A 13771-nucleotide genomic window follows, 5' to 3' on the forward strand; every position below is an offset into this window, starting at 1 on the left:
GTATCTCTGAAGCTGTCTAACAGATGTGGTAGATTTTTCTATCATGTAACTAAGAGACAGTAAAATGGAATATTATAGAAACACAAATAGATAGTTTTAAAAACTTACCAATTTCTTCTCCCCCCCATCATTCCCTTGCTCCTGCTGCTGATTCAGAAACCTTTGGAAAACATTATTTTTGTATACTAGATGTTTCTGAAGAAAAATAAGAAACAAAACAATGCAAAACCAGTTTCAATTACGTCAAGAAACAAACATCCAAGCCAGTTTATAGCCCAAGAATCTTTCAGATAGCACTCCCACCCAAAAACCTTTCTCTAGGCTTCTCCCAGGGTTGGACTTAAGTTTGCTGCTTGGTTTTCTTGCTCCCCCTGAGTCTTCTGTTTGCTCTCCTGTAGGGGTACCATATGTGAACTTTCAAAACTGAGGACGCCCCCCCCAGCCAAGAAAGTGTGTATCTGTAACATATCTACCAATTCATGTTGTATTATTTTACTATATCAACCCTGTACAGTACCACTATAGTCATATACTATAGTACAGGGTTTCCCAAACTTTGTATAGTCGGGACCTGTTTTTTTTCAGTAACATTTTTTGTGGCCCAAAAATATAAAAACATATTAAAAACTGAAAAATTAATACATTTTCACCATTTATTATTTATTCACGATAACAATAATAATAATACATTGTGATAATTTGTATATTTGCTAAGGACTGGTATTTTTTTCCCCAAGAACCAGTACTGGGCTGCAGACCACACTTTGGGAAATGCTGCTATAGTATATTAATACAATGCACAACACCAGCCCTAGTGTTAAAATGGGGTTGCTACCACTGTTCCCTCTAATTTTTTCCATTCGTGGGCAGAATAAATGTTGTTGTGAGCACCAAGTCATGTGCAGATGTGCACCACCACTAGAAACATACGCTGCCCTCTGTGGGTGGCAGTGGGCACTCTGCTCATCAGCTGAGCAGCACCTGAATCTCTCTTGGATGGCTGCCCAAGCACTCAGCTTACAGGGAACACTGGTTTTAACTCACTCTGGGATCCTGACCTACAGTTTGAGAACCACTGTATAGAAGCAATGAGTTATATGGGCCTGTGTTGCCTGGACACTAGGAATACTCTTGGTCCAGCACTGCCAAAGGCTCTTCGGGTTGCCCTTCCCTCAGGCTGACACTGCCCCCACGGCTGTAGGCTGTTGAAGTGGAGGCAAGGCTCTGGGGGGTTATCCTGAGCCTCTAGTTGCCCCCCATTCCACCTGCAGGCTGTCCTCAGCCTCCAGTGGGTTGTCCCACTCCAATCTGCAGGCTATCTGGGGACAGGCAGCCTCCAGTGGGCTGCTCCATCTCCAACTGCCCCCCTTTGGCCAGCAGGCTCTCTGAGGTGGGGCCAGGCTTCATTGGCTACCCCCCTTCTCCAGCTGTCCACCCTCCAGGAGCCTCCCTGCGGTCTGCAAGCTGTCTGGGTGCTGCTCCTCCCTCCAACAGCCTCCTCTGCAGCCTGTAGGTGCACCACACCATGGGAGAAGGGAGCTACTTACCCAGTGTCTGTGGCAGGCAAGAGCGCAGAACCCCAGTCCTGCCTCTCTCTAGGTGCTGCAGCTGTTCCAAGTGGACTCTCCCAGTAATACATCCCTCCTGTCTATGCCCCTCCCTTTCATCTGCCTCCTCCTTCTTCCCCCTCCCTTTCCATGTTCTGAGAAACTCTGAAATTTCAGGCATTTCCCACTTTCCAGGCACAACCAAACCCTGTCATTGGTTTAAGTTAGGGTAAGAGGAAGCTTCATGCCACATTTTGTTGTTGTACCTCTTAAGCCGTGTCTACACTTGCACGCTACTTTGAAGTAGTGGCACAAACTTCGAAATAGCGCCTGTCACGGCTACACGTGTTGGGCGCTATTTCGATGTTAACATCGCCGTTAGGCGGCGAGACGTCAAAGCCGCTAACCCCATGAGGGGATGGGAATAGCGCCCTACTTCGAAGTTGAACGTCGAAGTAGGGCACGTGTAGACCATCCACGTCCCGCAACATCGAAATAGCGGGGTCCGCCATGGTGGCCATCAGCTGAGGGGTTGAGAGATGCTCTCTCTCCAGCCCCTGCGGGGCTCTATGATCACCGTGTGCAGCAGCCCTTAGCCCAGGGCTTCTGGCTGCTACTGCGGCAGCTGGGGATCCATGCTGCATGCACAGGGTCTGCAACCAGTTGTTGGCTCTGTGGATCTTGTGTTGTTTAGTGCAACTGTGTCTGGGAGGGGCCCTTTAAGGGAGCGGCTTGCTGTTGAGTCCGCCCTGTGACCCTGTCTGCAGCTGTGCCTGGCACCCTTATTTCGATGTGTGCTACTTTGGCGTGTAGACGTTCCCTCGCAGCGCCTATTTCGATGTGGTGCTGTGCAACATTGATGTTGAACGTCGACGTTGCCAGCCCTGGAGGACGTGTAGACGTTATTCATCGAAACAAGCTACTTCAATGTAGGCTTCACATGTAGACGTAGCCTTACAGTTTAAGAGGAGATCAAGCAAATGTAGCACCACCTGACTCTAAAATATAAACAGAAACTCTACCCGGAATGTTGTTTGCAAACCAATGACAGAAGAGGTGGGGGTACATGGACACAAGCCTAGAAAGGGAAAGGGACTTGCCCACGCTCACAAAGCAGATCAGTGCCTGAGACACAAATAACTCTCTCAGGTGGCCTGATTCCTCATCTGGTGCCCTCTATTCATCCCCTCCTGCTATGATGCTGGAAACAAAGGAGGTAGGACCACTGGAACTAGGTTTATGTCACTTCTTGTGATCCCCCGCTGTGCCCAAAGCGAGAGCAACGATCCCCCAGCCAGGCTACAGCCCATGACCTGGTCTGTGCGCACTCCCTGCTGGGAGTTGTAGTTTTATGGAACGTGCGCTGGAGTTCGGAAGGACTACAAATCCCAACAGCCCTGGCAACAGAGAGCGGCTGCCCAGCCCCATTCCCCGTCTCCTCCGCATCGTCATTGGCTCCAAGTTATGGCTCCGGAACTCGATTGGCTGGAATGGTGTGTCTGTCACCTAGCGGGCAGGGGCCGGGTTGGGATTGTACAGTTAGGCGGAGGGGTGGGCGTGGCTTCTGTCAGTGCTCGGGGAGCGGGCGGGGCACGCGGTCGCTGCTGTTTTAGCGCAGCCCCGCGCGGAAGCGGGGAGGGATTTGCGACGCTCACTTTGGCTCCCGCAGCTCGTTTGACCGCCGCTCCCTGCCGGGTGTCGGGAGCCGCCCGTGTGGGGACGCGGTGGCAGCGGGGTGCGCTCTGCTTCTCCCGCTGGGAACCTCCCCAGCTGTGCGGCAGCGGCGCCCGAGCCCTGCGCGGTAATTGCAAACGGCCGCCGGGCCCCGCAGGGAGAGGGGCCTGGGGTACCCGCGAGGGGCTGCGGGGAGTCCTCGTCACCGGCCGGCTCCCGCCCCGCGCTGCCCTCATGTGGGGAGGCCGGGTCCCCTGCGCCCGGCGCCGTCGCTGCTCGCTGGGACCAGGCACGCGACGGCTCTAGCGGCGACCTCCATGGGCCGGGGCTGGGCTTTCTTGTTGGTCGCGAAGCGCTGGTGTTACTTCTGCCCGCGGTGGAGCTGGTGAAGGCGGGGACGCCCGGGAGCCGCTGGGACAGCGAGGGAGGATGGAGGAAGGAGAGGGCGAGGTGAGGTGGGACGGGCTGTGCAGCAGGGATGCCAGCACCAGAGAGAGTGCCTTGGAAGTCATCCGGCAGGCCGTTTTGAGGAGAGCCGCACAAATTTCTCCTGCCAAGGAGGAGTCGCCGCCGCCGCCGCCTCTTGAGCCATCGGACGGATGCTTGGCTTCTGCTACAGCTCAGGAGAGACTAAATGAGATGTTGGCTCGCCTCCTCATGCTGTCCCAGAGATGCCCCTTTAGAGACGTGAGAGAAAAGAGTGAGACTATCCTAAGCAATGTTCAGGTAAGAGTCAGGGCCCCTTCAGCCAAACCTCTCCAATTTCTTACCTCTGAAGTGACTTACCTGGCTTTACCTTTGTAACCGGGTGATATCCTGAGGGAGAACATAACAAAGGTGTAGTGCATCTTCTTCTGTATCACAGAAAAGCTTTAGTTTTTGAGCTGCACCCTCTAGCCTGTGCTGTGGTGTTAAGTCTGTTAGTAGAGTGACTGAACTAAGATTATTAACCAAAAAATAGTGCTAACTTCTGAAGAACTTGTCTTGAGACATAAGCAATCAAAATACTAGCAAAGCTTAGTTGTATCAAACCAGTGTATAACACCAATAAGTAGGTAATCTGCTAAGAACTTCCCATTTTTGTAAAGGAAGAAAAGTTGTCCTTGAACATAATCCTCTCTTTTTGCAACTGAATTCCCGTGCAAACTCTCACAACAAAACATGGATTTGTAGTTAGGACGTAAGTACATCCCCAAGGCAATATATGCCCAAATTGTTACTTGAATGTATTTGTTAGATGTTACCAGAGCTATAACTATGCCAGTCTATTATAAAATCAAAATGGATTCATGTTTGCCAACTAAAGTTAAACAAGATTATGGGAAAACGTCAGAATTAAGACTGATAGAAAATATCAAGCTTGTTAAAATGGGTCCTTTTTCCAGTGAAGCTTATTCTTCACCTGTAATCTTGATCAATAAGGGCAGCCTATGAAAAATCAGAAGGTAAGTCCCAAATCAAATAGAAATAATCTTGGTGGCTGGTGATTTAAACAATTTCCCAGAAACTCAAGAGGTTGATCTTGGGAAGAACTGAATTGAACTAAACTAAGCCTCTGTCAGTAAACATGGAGGTCTTGCACTACCAGACAGATCAAGCTCTAAAACTGACATGTTAAATGTGTTCCTGTGAAAATTTCTATTTTTTCTTTGTTTTGACTCTTCTGAAACCTTCACAAATGTCTAGTAAACATTTTTATCTTTCCACAAAAGGATATACTTTAGTAACACTACCTTCATGCAATAGTTCTTCACTTTTTAGAGGTGAAGAAATTGAGGCACCAGTATTCAACAAGCATGAAATAGGTCATGCAGGAAATCTGTGGTAAAGCCAGGTCTAGAACAGGGGTGGGCAATAATTCTTGATGGGGTGGCTCCAAGAATTTGAAAGTGATTGAGGGCCATGTTCTTCCATGGTATTAATGGAGGAGGTGCGGGGTCTGAAATTGAGTTTGGATGCAGAAGGGAGCTTAGGGTAAAGGATTGAGGAGCAGGAGAGGGTTGTGGGGTCTAGGAGGGAGGTTGGGTGAAGGAAATGGTTGTGACTTGGGGCAGGGGACTAAGATGTAGGGCAGGGGTCAGCAACCCCTGGCATGGGTGCCAAAAGTGGCAAGTGAGCCAAATTTTTTCAACAGCATGCAAGGAGGGAGCTCAGCCCTGCCCCATGCAGCTGGGAGCTTACTCAAAGCCATGCTGTCTGAGGATTAACAAAAGACCAGCTAATGCTACCAGCCACCACCTAAATGGAAAAATTCTGCATCTCAGTTGGTGGTGCTACCAACAACCATCTAAATAAAGATGCAAAGGGTTGCCCTTTATTACTGAAGCTGTTGTAGCTAGGTCCATTAGTGACTTTAAAAAGTATCACTGGCACTTGGACCATATAGAGGTCTGAAGGGCAAACTTCTGTGCACTGCGTCAGAAAAGTTACTGACTCCTGGTGGAGGAGTCTGGGTTCTGAGCTAGAGCTGGAGAGGGTATGGATGCAGGAGGAGGGGCAGAGCATTTGGGTTATGTGGCTATGGGTGGAGGAAGGGACTTAGAGGATTTGGGTTATGTGGGATGGGAGGGTGGGCAGAGGGTTGGCCTTCCAGAGTCAGCCTCTGGCCAGGAGACTTACCTAGGTAACTCCTAGCCACCAGCCCAGCTGATTTCACAGGTACTGTCTGCCTGTGGGAGTCATGGCAGGAGCCATGTGTGTGAACCTGAGGGGCAAGGGAGTGGATGTTTCAAACAAGAAGCTCATATTTGCCAGAAACTAGCCAATGGCATTGAGCTGGGGTGAGTGCAGTGCTTGGAGCCTCTCTTCCCTATACTTTTAGCTCAGAGACCTTGAAAGAAAAAGGGCCTCAAAGCCACTCTTCTGAGTGGTTTGGCACCCAGTCCGTGGGCTGTATTTTGCCTGGCCCAGGCCTAGAACTTGCATCTCCTGGCTCTTGGTGGTGGTTTTCTCCTATCTCTCTTGCATTCACAGATTTGTGTCTTATTCTACAGTATATTAATGCATTTCAAATAATTCGCCTTGTTTGTTTTCATTTGGTTCTGGTTTCTGTTATAGTTCAAACTAAGTAAAAAGTACATCTTGCTTTACGCATTGAGGAAAGAGGAAACTTTTTTTCTCTTATCCTTGAAAACCTTTTCAATGGTGCGTAATTATGACAAGGTGACCTTTTGCATGTAGACTAACTCATGCTGATGTGCATTTCAAAGCAACATTTTGGTAGTCAAAAGGATAAATCCAAAATAAGTATATTTCCCCAGTAAAGACATTGAGATTGGGAATAAGGTCCAGTCTTTTAATGTTGAAGGTAATTGAACACTGGAAGAAATTGGATTGGATAGCTCTCTAGAAGGTACATTTTACTAAAACGCAATTTATTGGACGCTGTACAGGATTGGGTGAAGTTCTATGGTCTGAGAGAGAAAGGAGATTAAAGTAGGTGATCTAATGGTTTTTCCTGGCCTTGAAACTTACAGATCTGTGAAAGTTTCTGAAGTGTGTGAAAACTGAAACCTTTTTTGGGGTTTTGCCATGGGCCTTTAAAAGCCAAGAAACTATCTGGTACAAGGTAGCCAACTTTTTTTCCCCTGCCCCCCTGCCCCATTGGGGGCCATATGGCAATTTGTTACATGTTCCAGGGACCGAACACAAAATAGCACCAAACTATGCCCCCTTGCCCCCAGACTTAACCCCTCTCAACCCCAAACCCAGGATTAATCTACCTGAGACATGAGCACCATGCTGCCACTGCTGCCTCCTCAGCACAGCTCCCCCCAGCCCTCCGACTCCCTTCCCCCAACCTGTAGCATGGGCAGCTCCCTGCCCTGCCATGTTGAAATAATGGAACTCATTAATTGGTTTAACGGCTGGATCCCTCTTGCCGCGCTGATAGCCATAAAACCAATTAAATTGAGTTCCATTGTTTCAGTGTGGCAGGGCAGGGAGCCATAGGAGGAGTCAATGGCAGCAGTGTCTGAAGCCTCAAATGGCTCCTTAAAGAGCCACATGTGGCTCTGGAGCCTCAGGTTGCTGACCTCATGCCCCACAGCCAGCTATCAAAATGGTGCTGCTGCTGGTTTTGCAGGCTGGATGAAAAGGCTTCATGGGCCGGATTCTGCTCCATGGGCCGCACTGGTAGACGGTTACCAGTTCTCTAGTGTTTGGATGTAATAGATGCAGATAATAGATGGAAGGGCTACACTTCTAGCAAGTCTCTACTGGCAAAATTATAAAGACAAAGGCACAAACCAGCCTCAAACTAGTTAATTATAAAGGGTAACAAGGAAACATTCTACAAATACATTAGAAGCAAGGGGAAGATCAAGGACAGGTTTGAGCTGTCTCTCCATGAAGAGAGAAAAACAACAGATGATGTGCAAATAGTGGAGGCAATTAGACATTTCTTTGTTTTGGTTTTCACCAAGAAGGTTGGTGGTGATGGGATGACTAACTTAGTGAAAGATGCGGTTAAAATAGATCCTAAAATAGGAAAAGAATACATTAGTTTACTTGAACAAGTTAGATGTCCTGAAATCAGCAGGGCTTGATGAAATGCCTCCTAGAATACTCAGGGAGCTGACTGAGGAGATATCTAAGGTATTATCTTTGAAAAGTCATGGAAGATGGGAAAGACAAGGGCATATAGATACTGCCCATGTATTTTTAAAAAACAAAAAAAAAAAAAAAAAAAAAAAAAAAAAAGAGAGAGAGAGAAACCCAGGGAATTACAGACATTAAAATGACTCATCTGTACCAGGAAAGATAATGAAGCAAATAAGGAATCTGTTGGCCAGCAGGGAAGATAATGAGATGGTAACATAGTCAAATTAATTTGTCAAGAACAAACGGTGACAGAGAAAACTTACAGCTATTTTTGACATGGCAACAAGCCTTGTGGATGAAGGAAAGCAGGAGATAAGTGAGGTATATCTAGACTTTAGTAATGCTTTTAATACAGTTTTACATGACCTTTGCTTTTAACAAAATAGGGAAATAATCTAGATGGAGCTAATACAAGGTGGGTGCATAACTGCTCTCTGGGAGCAGTTTTCCAATCAGTTATCAGTGGTTCACAGTCACGCTGCAAGGGTCTAACCAGTGGGATTCCATGGGGTTTGGGTCTGTTTTCATTCATTCCATCATTGATTTAGTTAATGGCATACAGAGTACACATATAAAGTTTGCACATGATAAAAAGCTGTGAGGTGGGGAGGATTCCAAGTAGTTTTAAGTTACAGTCCTATCCTCCAAAGTATATGGACAAACTGGAGAAATGGTCTGAGATACATAGGATAAAATTCAACGAAAACAAATGCAAGATACTCTGCTTGGGAAGGTAGTTGCATCCATACAAAATGGGAAATGATGGCCTATGAAGCAGTACAGCAGAAGTTGGTATGTGGGGGATGGAGGGTTATTAGTGGACCACAAGCTAAATGTAAGTCAACAGGTAACACTTGCAAAAGCTTATGACCAAAAAATGTGTTAGTCTTTAAGGTCTTACAGGACTCCTTGTTTTGTGCATATAGACTAACATGACTACCCTTCTGAGTGGAATATTTTATCAATTGTTGGATGTCACTTTTCGGGAAAGATATAGACAGCTTGGGGTGGGGGCGGGGGGAAGGCCAGAAAAGAGCAACAAAATAAATAAAGGTCTAGAAAACATGACCTACAAGGGAAGATTGAAACAATTGGGCTTGTCTTGTCTAGAAAAGGGAAGACTAAGGGGAACATAAAAGGGTGTTACAAGGAGGAGTGAGGAAAAAATATTTTCCTTAGCCTCTGATGATAGAGTAGGAAGCAATGGGTTTAAATTGCAGCAAAGCAGGTTTAGGTTGGATATTGTAAAAAAATTTGCTAACTGTCATGGTGATTAAGCACCGGAATAAATTGCCTGTGGAAGCTGTGGAATCTCCATAATTGGAGGTTTTCAAGAGGACATTAGACAGATACCTGTCGGGGATGGTCTAGATCGGGGTCAGAAACCCCCAGCGCATGTGTTAAGAGTGGCATGCAAAGAGGGAGCTTAACCCCCATGCAGCTGGGAGCTTGCGCAAAGCCACACTGCCTGTGGATTAAGAAAAGACCAGCTAATACTACCAACCACTACCTAAACAGTAAAGCTCTGCATCTTTGTTTATCAATAAAGCTGTAGTAAATAGGACTATTAGGCTAGGGCTACACTGTAGTCCTAGCTCGAAATATTTGGAGGAAACTACACTGCACCGGAGTTCAAAATGAGCTCTTATTTTGAACTTCCCGCTACTCCTCATATGACGAGGGATAGCAGGAATGAAATACTGTGCTTGAAATAGCACTTCTGTTTCGAGCGCAGTGTTTGGCCATGGGGTTATAAATGTATCCCAAAACAGAAACCATAATGTAGCCTTGCCTCAGTGACTTTAAAAACCGTCACTGAGATTTGAATCATATATTGAGGTCAAAAGGTCAGAGTGTGGCACCCTGCCTTGGAAAAGTCACTGACCCCGGTCTAGATAATGCTTTGTCCTGCCAGAAGTGCAGGGGACTGGAAGTGATGGTCCCTTCCAGTCCTATGATTATTTTAGGATATAAAATTGTACCTCTGTCCTTACTTTCCCCAGTAAAACCTAGTGATATAGTGCAGCACAATATGGAAGTCGTTCTTTAAACAGCTTTGATTTCACTGATATTTGAAAGTAATTCATTTTATAAACTCTTTTGCTTCTTTCATGTTCTTAGTTGTGACAGTCTGTTAAAGAAGTTACTGTTTAATTTAAATTCCTACTAATTAGTATTAAATGTTCATTTGCAAATCTTAATTTTCATCTTGAATGTTGAAGATCTTGTAACATGAGAACATGCTTTTTGTACTTAATCAGACAGTTCCACCTATGTTGCTTAATTTAGCAGTCTGAAAACCTAGAAGCACTTTTTGATGTGTAGACTCTCATGGCAAACAGTCTTAAATGGAGTCAATGGGCATATCCTGGAAAATGCTAGGAAACTGAACCACTTTTATTTCTGCTTTGAAACTGACTATCTAGAATCCAAATCAGATTATTTCTTAGGTTACTTTATGTATTTTAACCCAACTGAAATACCTTTCTAAAAATGTTGTTGTTTATTAGTCATAAGGTGACCTTGAATTACATTTGCCTCTGAATGTTTTAGGTATTACAAGAACACCCAAGATGAAAGTTTCTTTCAGAAACATTGCTTTTTCATGTTACTTTGTGCATTTTGTAGTTTACAAATCGTTACATTGTATTGCTTGCCATTATTTGCATTGCTTTGTGAACTGGTTTCTGGAGCACTTGCATGTGTGGTTTTTGCTAGCCTCTGAAGGAGGGTATTTTCTGCCAAATTACCTGTTTCCTTGCTAAATTACTGTTAAGGCTTGATACGTTTTCTGAGTTTGGGGCCTGGAAGATCTCTCTTCTGGGCTCATGCATGAAGTGACCCAGACTCCTGTGTAGTTCATGATAACAGAAAGCTGCTGTTGGGGATGAAAGGCTGCTAAAGACACACCTCATGAGTTCCATGGAGCCAGGGCATGTGGGGTGGGGAGTATGTTCAATAGAGTTCTTTCTGTCTCCAAACTCCTGCTTTGGAATGTCCCTTAATTCAGGCCTGGGTCTGGGAGCATCTTGCTATAGCTGGGGCAGATGCCTAGCCATTTCCTCCACCAGTGTACCTGGGATAGCTGGCATAGGGTTGTCTACATAGCTTGCAAGGGCAGGTATCTCAGCTTGGCTCAACAGGCTTGGGTTTTGGGGCTAGCACTAGTACTCTAAGGCTGTGTCTACACTAGTCCCCTTCTTCGAAGGGGGCACAGTAACCAGCCTGAGCAGAGAATACTAATGAAGTGCTACAATGAATATGCAGCAACTCATTAGGCTAATTCTCCCCAGCGCAACCTCGAAGTTGCAAACTTCGAAGCACCAGCATACCGTGTAGCCGGGGCACTTCAAAGTACCCACACAACTTGGAAGTGCCCTTACTCCCACACTGTGGGTTGGTTTTTGGTTGGTTTGTTTGTTTGTTTAAAGTGTTTTGAAATTTCAGCTTGGGCTTTGGAGCCTATCCCTGCTCGGTAGGTTTCAGATGTGAATCTCCCACCTGAGCCACAACTTGAAAGTATTGTTTTCACACTGATTTTATTTATTTATTTTTAAAGAGGGCTAGAGCGTCTTTTGGCCTGGTCTTGTGAAGTTTATTTCCATGGGCTGCATAAACATATCTTAGGTTAGAGGCCCTCAACCAGGGAAACTCCGTATTCCTGGCTACACAAAGGTCTTCCAAAGAGTACATTAACTCATTTAGGTACTTGTCTAATTTTACAACATTCTAGATTTAAAAAAAAAAAAAACCTAGCAAGATTGGTACAAACTAAAATTTTGTACAGAGTGGTTTATACTGTTCTGTACACTGTAACAGTGTGCTATGCCTATTCTGTATTTATGTTAGATTCTGTGAGCAAGTACTTTTCAAAGTGAGGTATAACTTGAGGTATAAAAGACAAATGTGACTTTTGTAAAGGGTACAATAGCCTGGAAAAGTTGAGAACCACTACTCTAGGTATTAGGCCAGAAAGGATGTTTGCCCTTCAGAGTCCATTGAACATAAGGGAAACAGTAATACCGGAAAGTCTTTTATATTCGGAACCCCAGGACCAGGAGGTTGCTGGATATTCTGGATAATAGAGAGGTATACCTAGCAATGTATAACACTAAAGAAAAACAAGATTAGGTATTAAGAAACAACGTATGCTGAATACTTTACCAATAACAGTAGTATTGTACACTGTAAACTTACGCTGTCTTGGCTGTATTTATTTGTATGTACTGTCACTATACTGTACTTATGGGGAAAAAGTAACTAAAAATTTACTTATGGTTAACGTGCCGGTTATTTGAGAGTGCCAAATTGATAGAATGACGGATATGAAATAGTTTACTGTAGTTACCTTATCCATCACAACATTTCTCCTGTGGTGCTGACAAATGTTCTTTGAGCAGTTTAGATCTGCTGGTCATTCATTGCCCCATGATTAAGCTTGGCTTATGGGAATAAATAATATTTCTGGAGTGGGTCTTTGGCTGTGAAGACAGTTTAGCCCAAGGAATACAGTGCTAGAATAGGATTTAGGAAAGCTGGGTTCTACTCCAAACTCTTTTGGTGGTTTACTACGTAGCCTTAGGCAAACCACTCTGTCTCAACTCTCACTATGCAAGGTAAGGGAAATGCCTTCCTTTTGAACACAGGACTTTGTAAAGTGATAGGTGTTACCTGACAACAGGATTTTCCTTTAGGGTCATTGTTGTCGTCATCATCAACAACCATGGGTTTAGCTCCCATTGGTGTCTGATGCCTCCCTCACTATTCCCTTCCGTCTTTCTCTGTCCAGTGTGTAGTGGCTTACTTTCTGGCGTAGAGCTAGTCTACAATCTACTATGTCCTCTACCCATTCTCTGTGGGGTCTGCCTCTTGTATATGAACCTTCCATTATGCCAAATGCAAAGGTGTTGACTTTTTGTTCATTCTGCAGATATGCCCAAGTAGCTGTAGCTTCCATTAAACTGACATCAGATTTAATTCATATTGTTTTATGATCAACACCTCATCACTCATCTGACCAACCCTCTTCCTTCATCCAAGCTTGGGACTGGCATGGAATCCCCAGAGGCTTCATGGCTGAGTTTCCTTTAGGGTATTTTAGTATATTTTTATCAGTAGTGTCAATTGATCTTACTACTGCATGATACTCTGCTTAATTTGTAGTGAAAGAAGTGCCCTGGCTAAGCAATTTTTTTTACTTTTGTACCTGGCATGGCAAGCCCAAATATTCTGTGGCTAAGAACTGCCAAGCCAAGAGGTGCCATGGATGAGCTGTGGCACAAATTAAGCACTAATGATACTGTCACACATTTTTTATGTTTCCATATGATGCTAACAGTCATTCAGTAATAACAGACACTTCCTTTAGATGAGACTTGTAATCTGTTCAGGAAGGATTTGTTTACATAACCTCTTTTTCTAGTCTTAAAAACAAGCCCAACTGGGGAATGCTAATCTCTTTACGTATCAAACACATAAATATCTAACACCACTTCTGTTGGCTTAGTACTCCGCTGTTTAGTATGAATATTTTGTTAGCTTGATTTTTCCCCACCCCCCCCATTCTCGTCTGCCAATCCAGGTTGAATGCATTTTCTGTCTTCCCGATCAAAATGGCCAGTGAAGGTAATTAGTGGTTTGCTATTAGATCCTCTCTCAAAAATTCCTTTTGCCAGTCTATCCATATACTAATTCTAAAAATACTTGGAGCAATATTTGTTTTGTTATGCAAGTGTTCTTGATACTATCAGTACTACAAGAAGTACAGAAAACAAGATATTATTTGCCTGAATGAGAGCTCTTGTTTCTTAGGCTGGCATAGACTAGAGGTATTGGTCTTCCTGGTAGAGAGAAGCTTCTCAACCTTTTTTCCACCATCAAACAGCTGCATCGTGAGAGAGATGAAGCAAATTCATTGGCATCAAGGAGGCTATAAAGGCCTCTTGCGG

The 13771-nt window shown here is 44.8% G+C and overlaps 1 protein-coding gene across 3 annotated transcripts in view; it reads left to right on the forward strand.

The window, feature by feature from the left end:
* The first annotated feature begins 3141 nt into the window (after window positions 1-3141).
* The window catches only part of SESN1 (sestrin 1), a 125516-nt gene continuing 114886 nt past the window's right edge, over window positions 3142-13771 (forward strand). For 2 of the 3 annotated variants that reach the window (XM_074990769.1, XM_074990770.1), the window contains exon 1: window positions 3142-3947. In XM_074990769.1, coding sequence (XP_074846870.1) covers window positions 3651-3947 — 297 coding nt within the window. In that variant the 5' untranslated portion in view covers window positions 3142-3650. The remainder of the gene's footprint in view (window positions 3948-13771) is intronic. The other variant, XM_074990772.1, reaches the window with a different exon arrangement.

This window comes from Carettochelys insculpta, chromosome 3 (genome assembly GCF_033958435.1).
Source record: "Carettochelys insculpta isolate YL-2023 chromosome 3, ASM3395843v1, whole genome shotgun sequence".
Classification (NCBI taxonomy): domain Eukaryota; kingdom Metazoa; phylum Chordata; order Testudines; family Carettochelyidae; genus Carettochelys; species Carettochelys insculpta.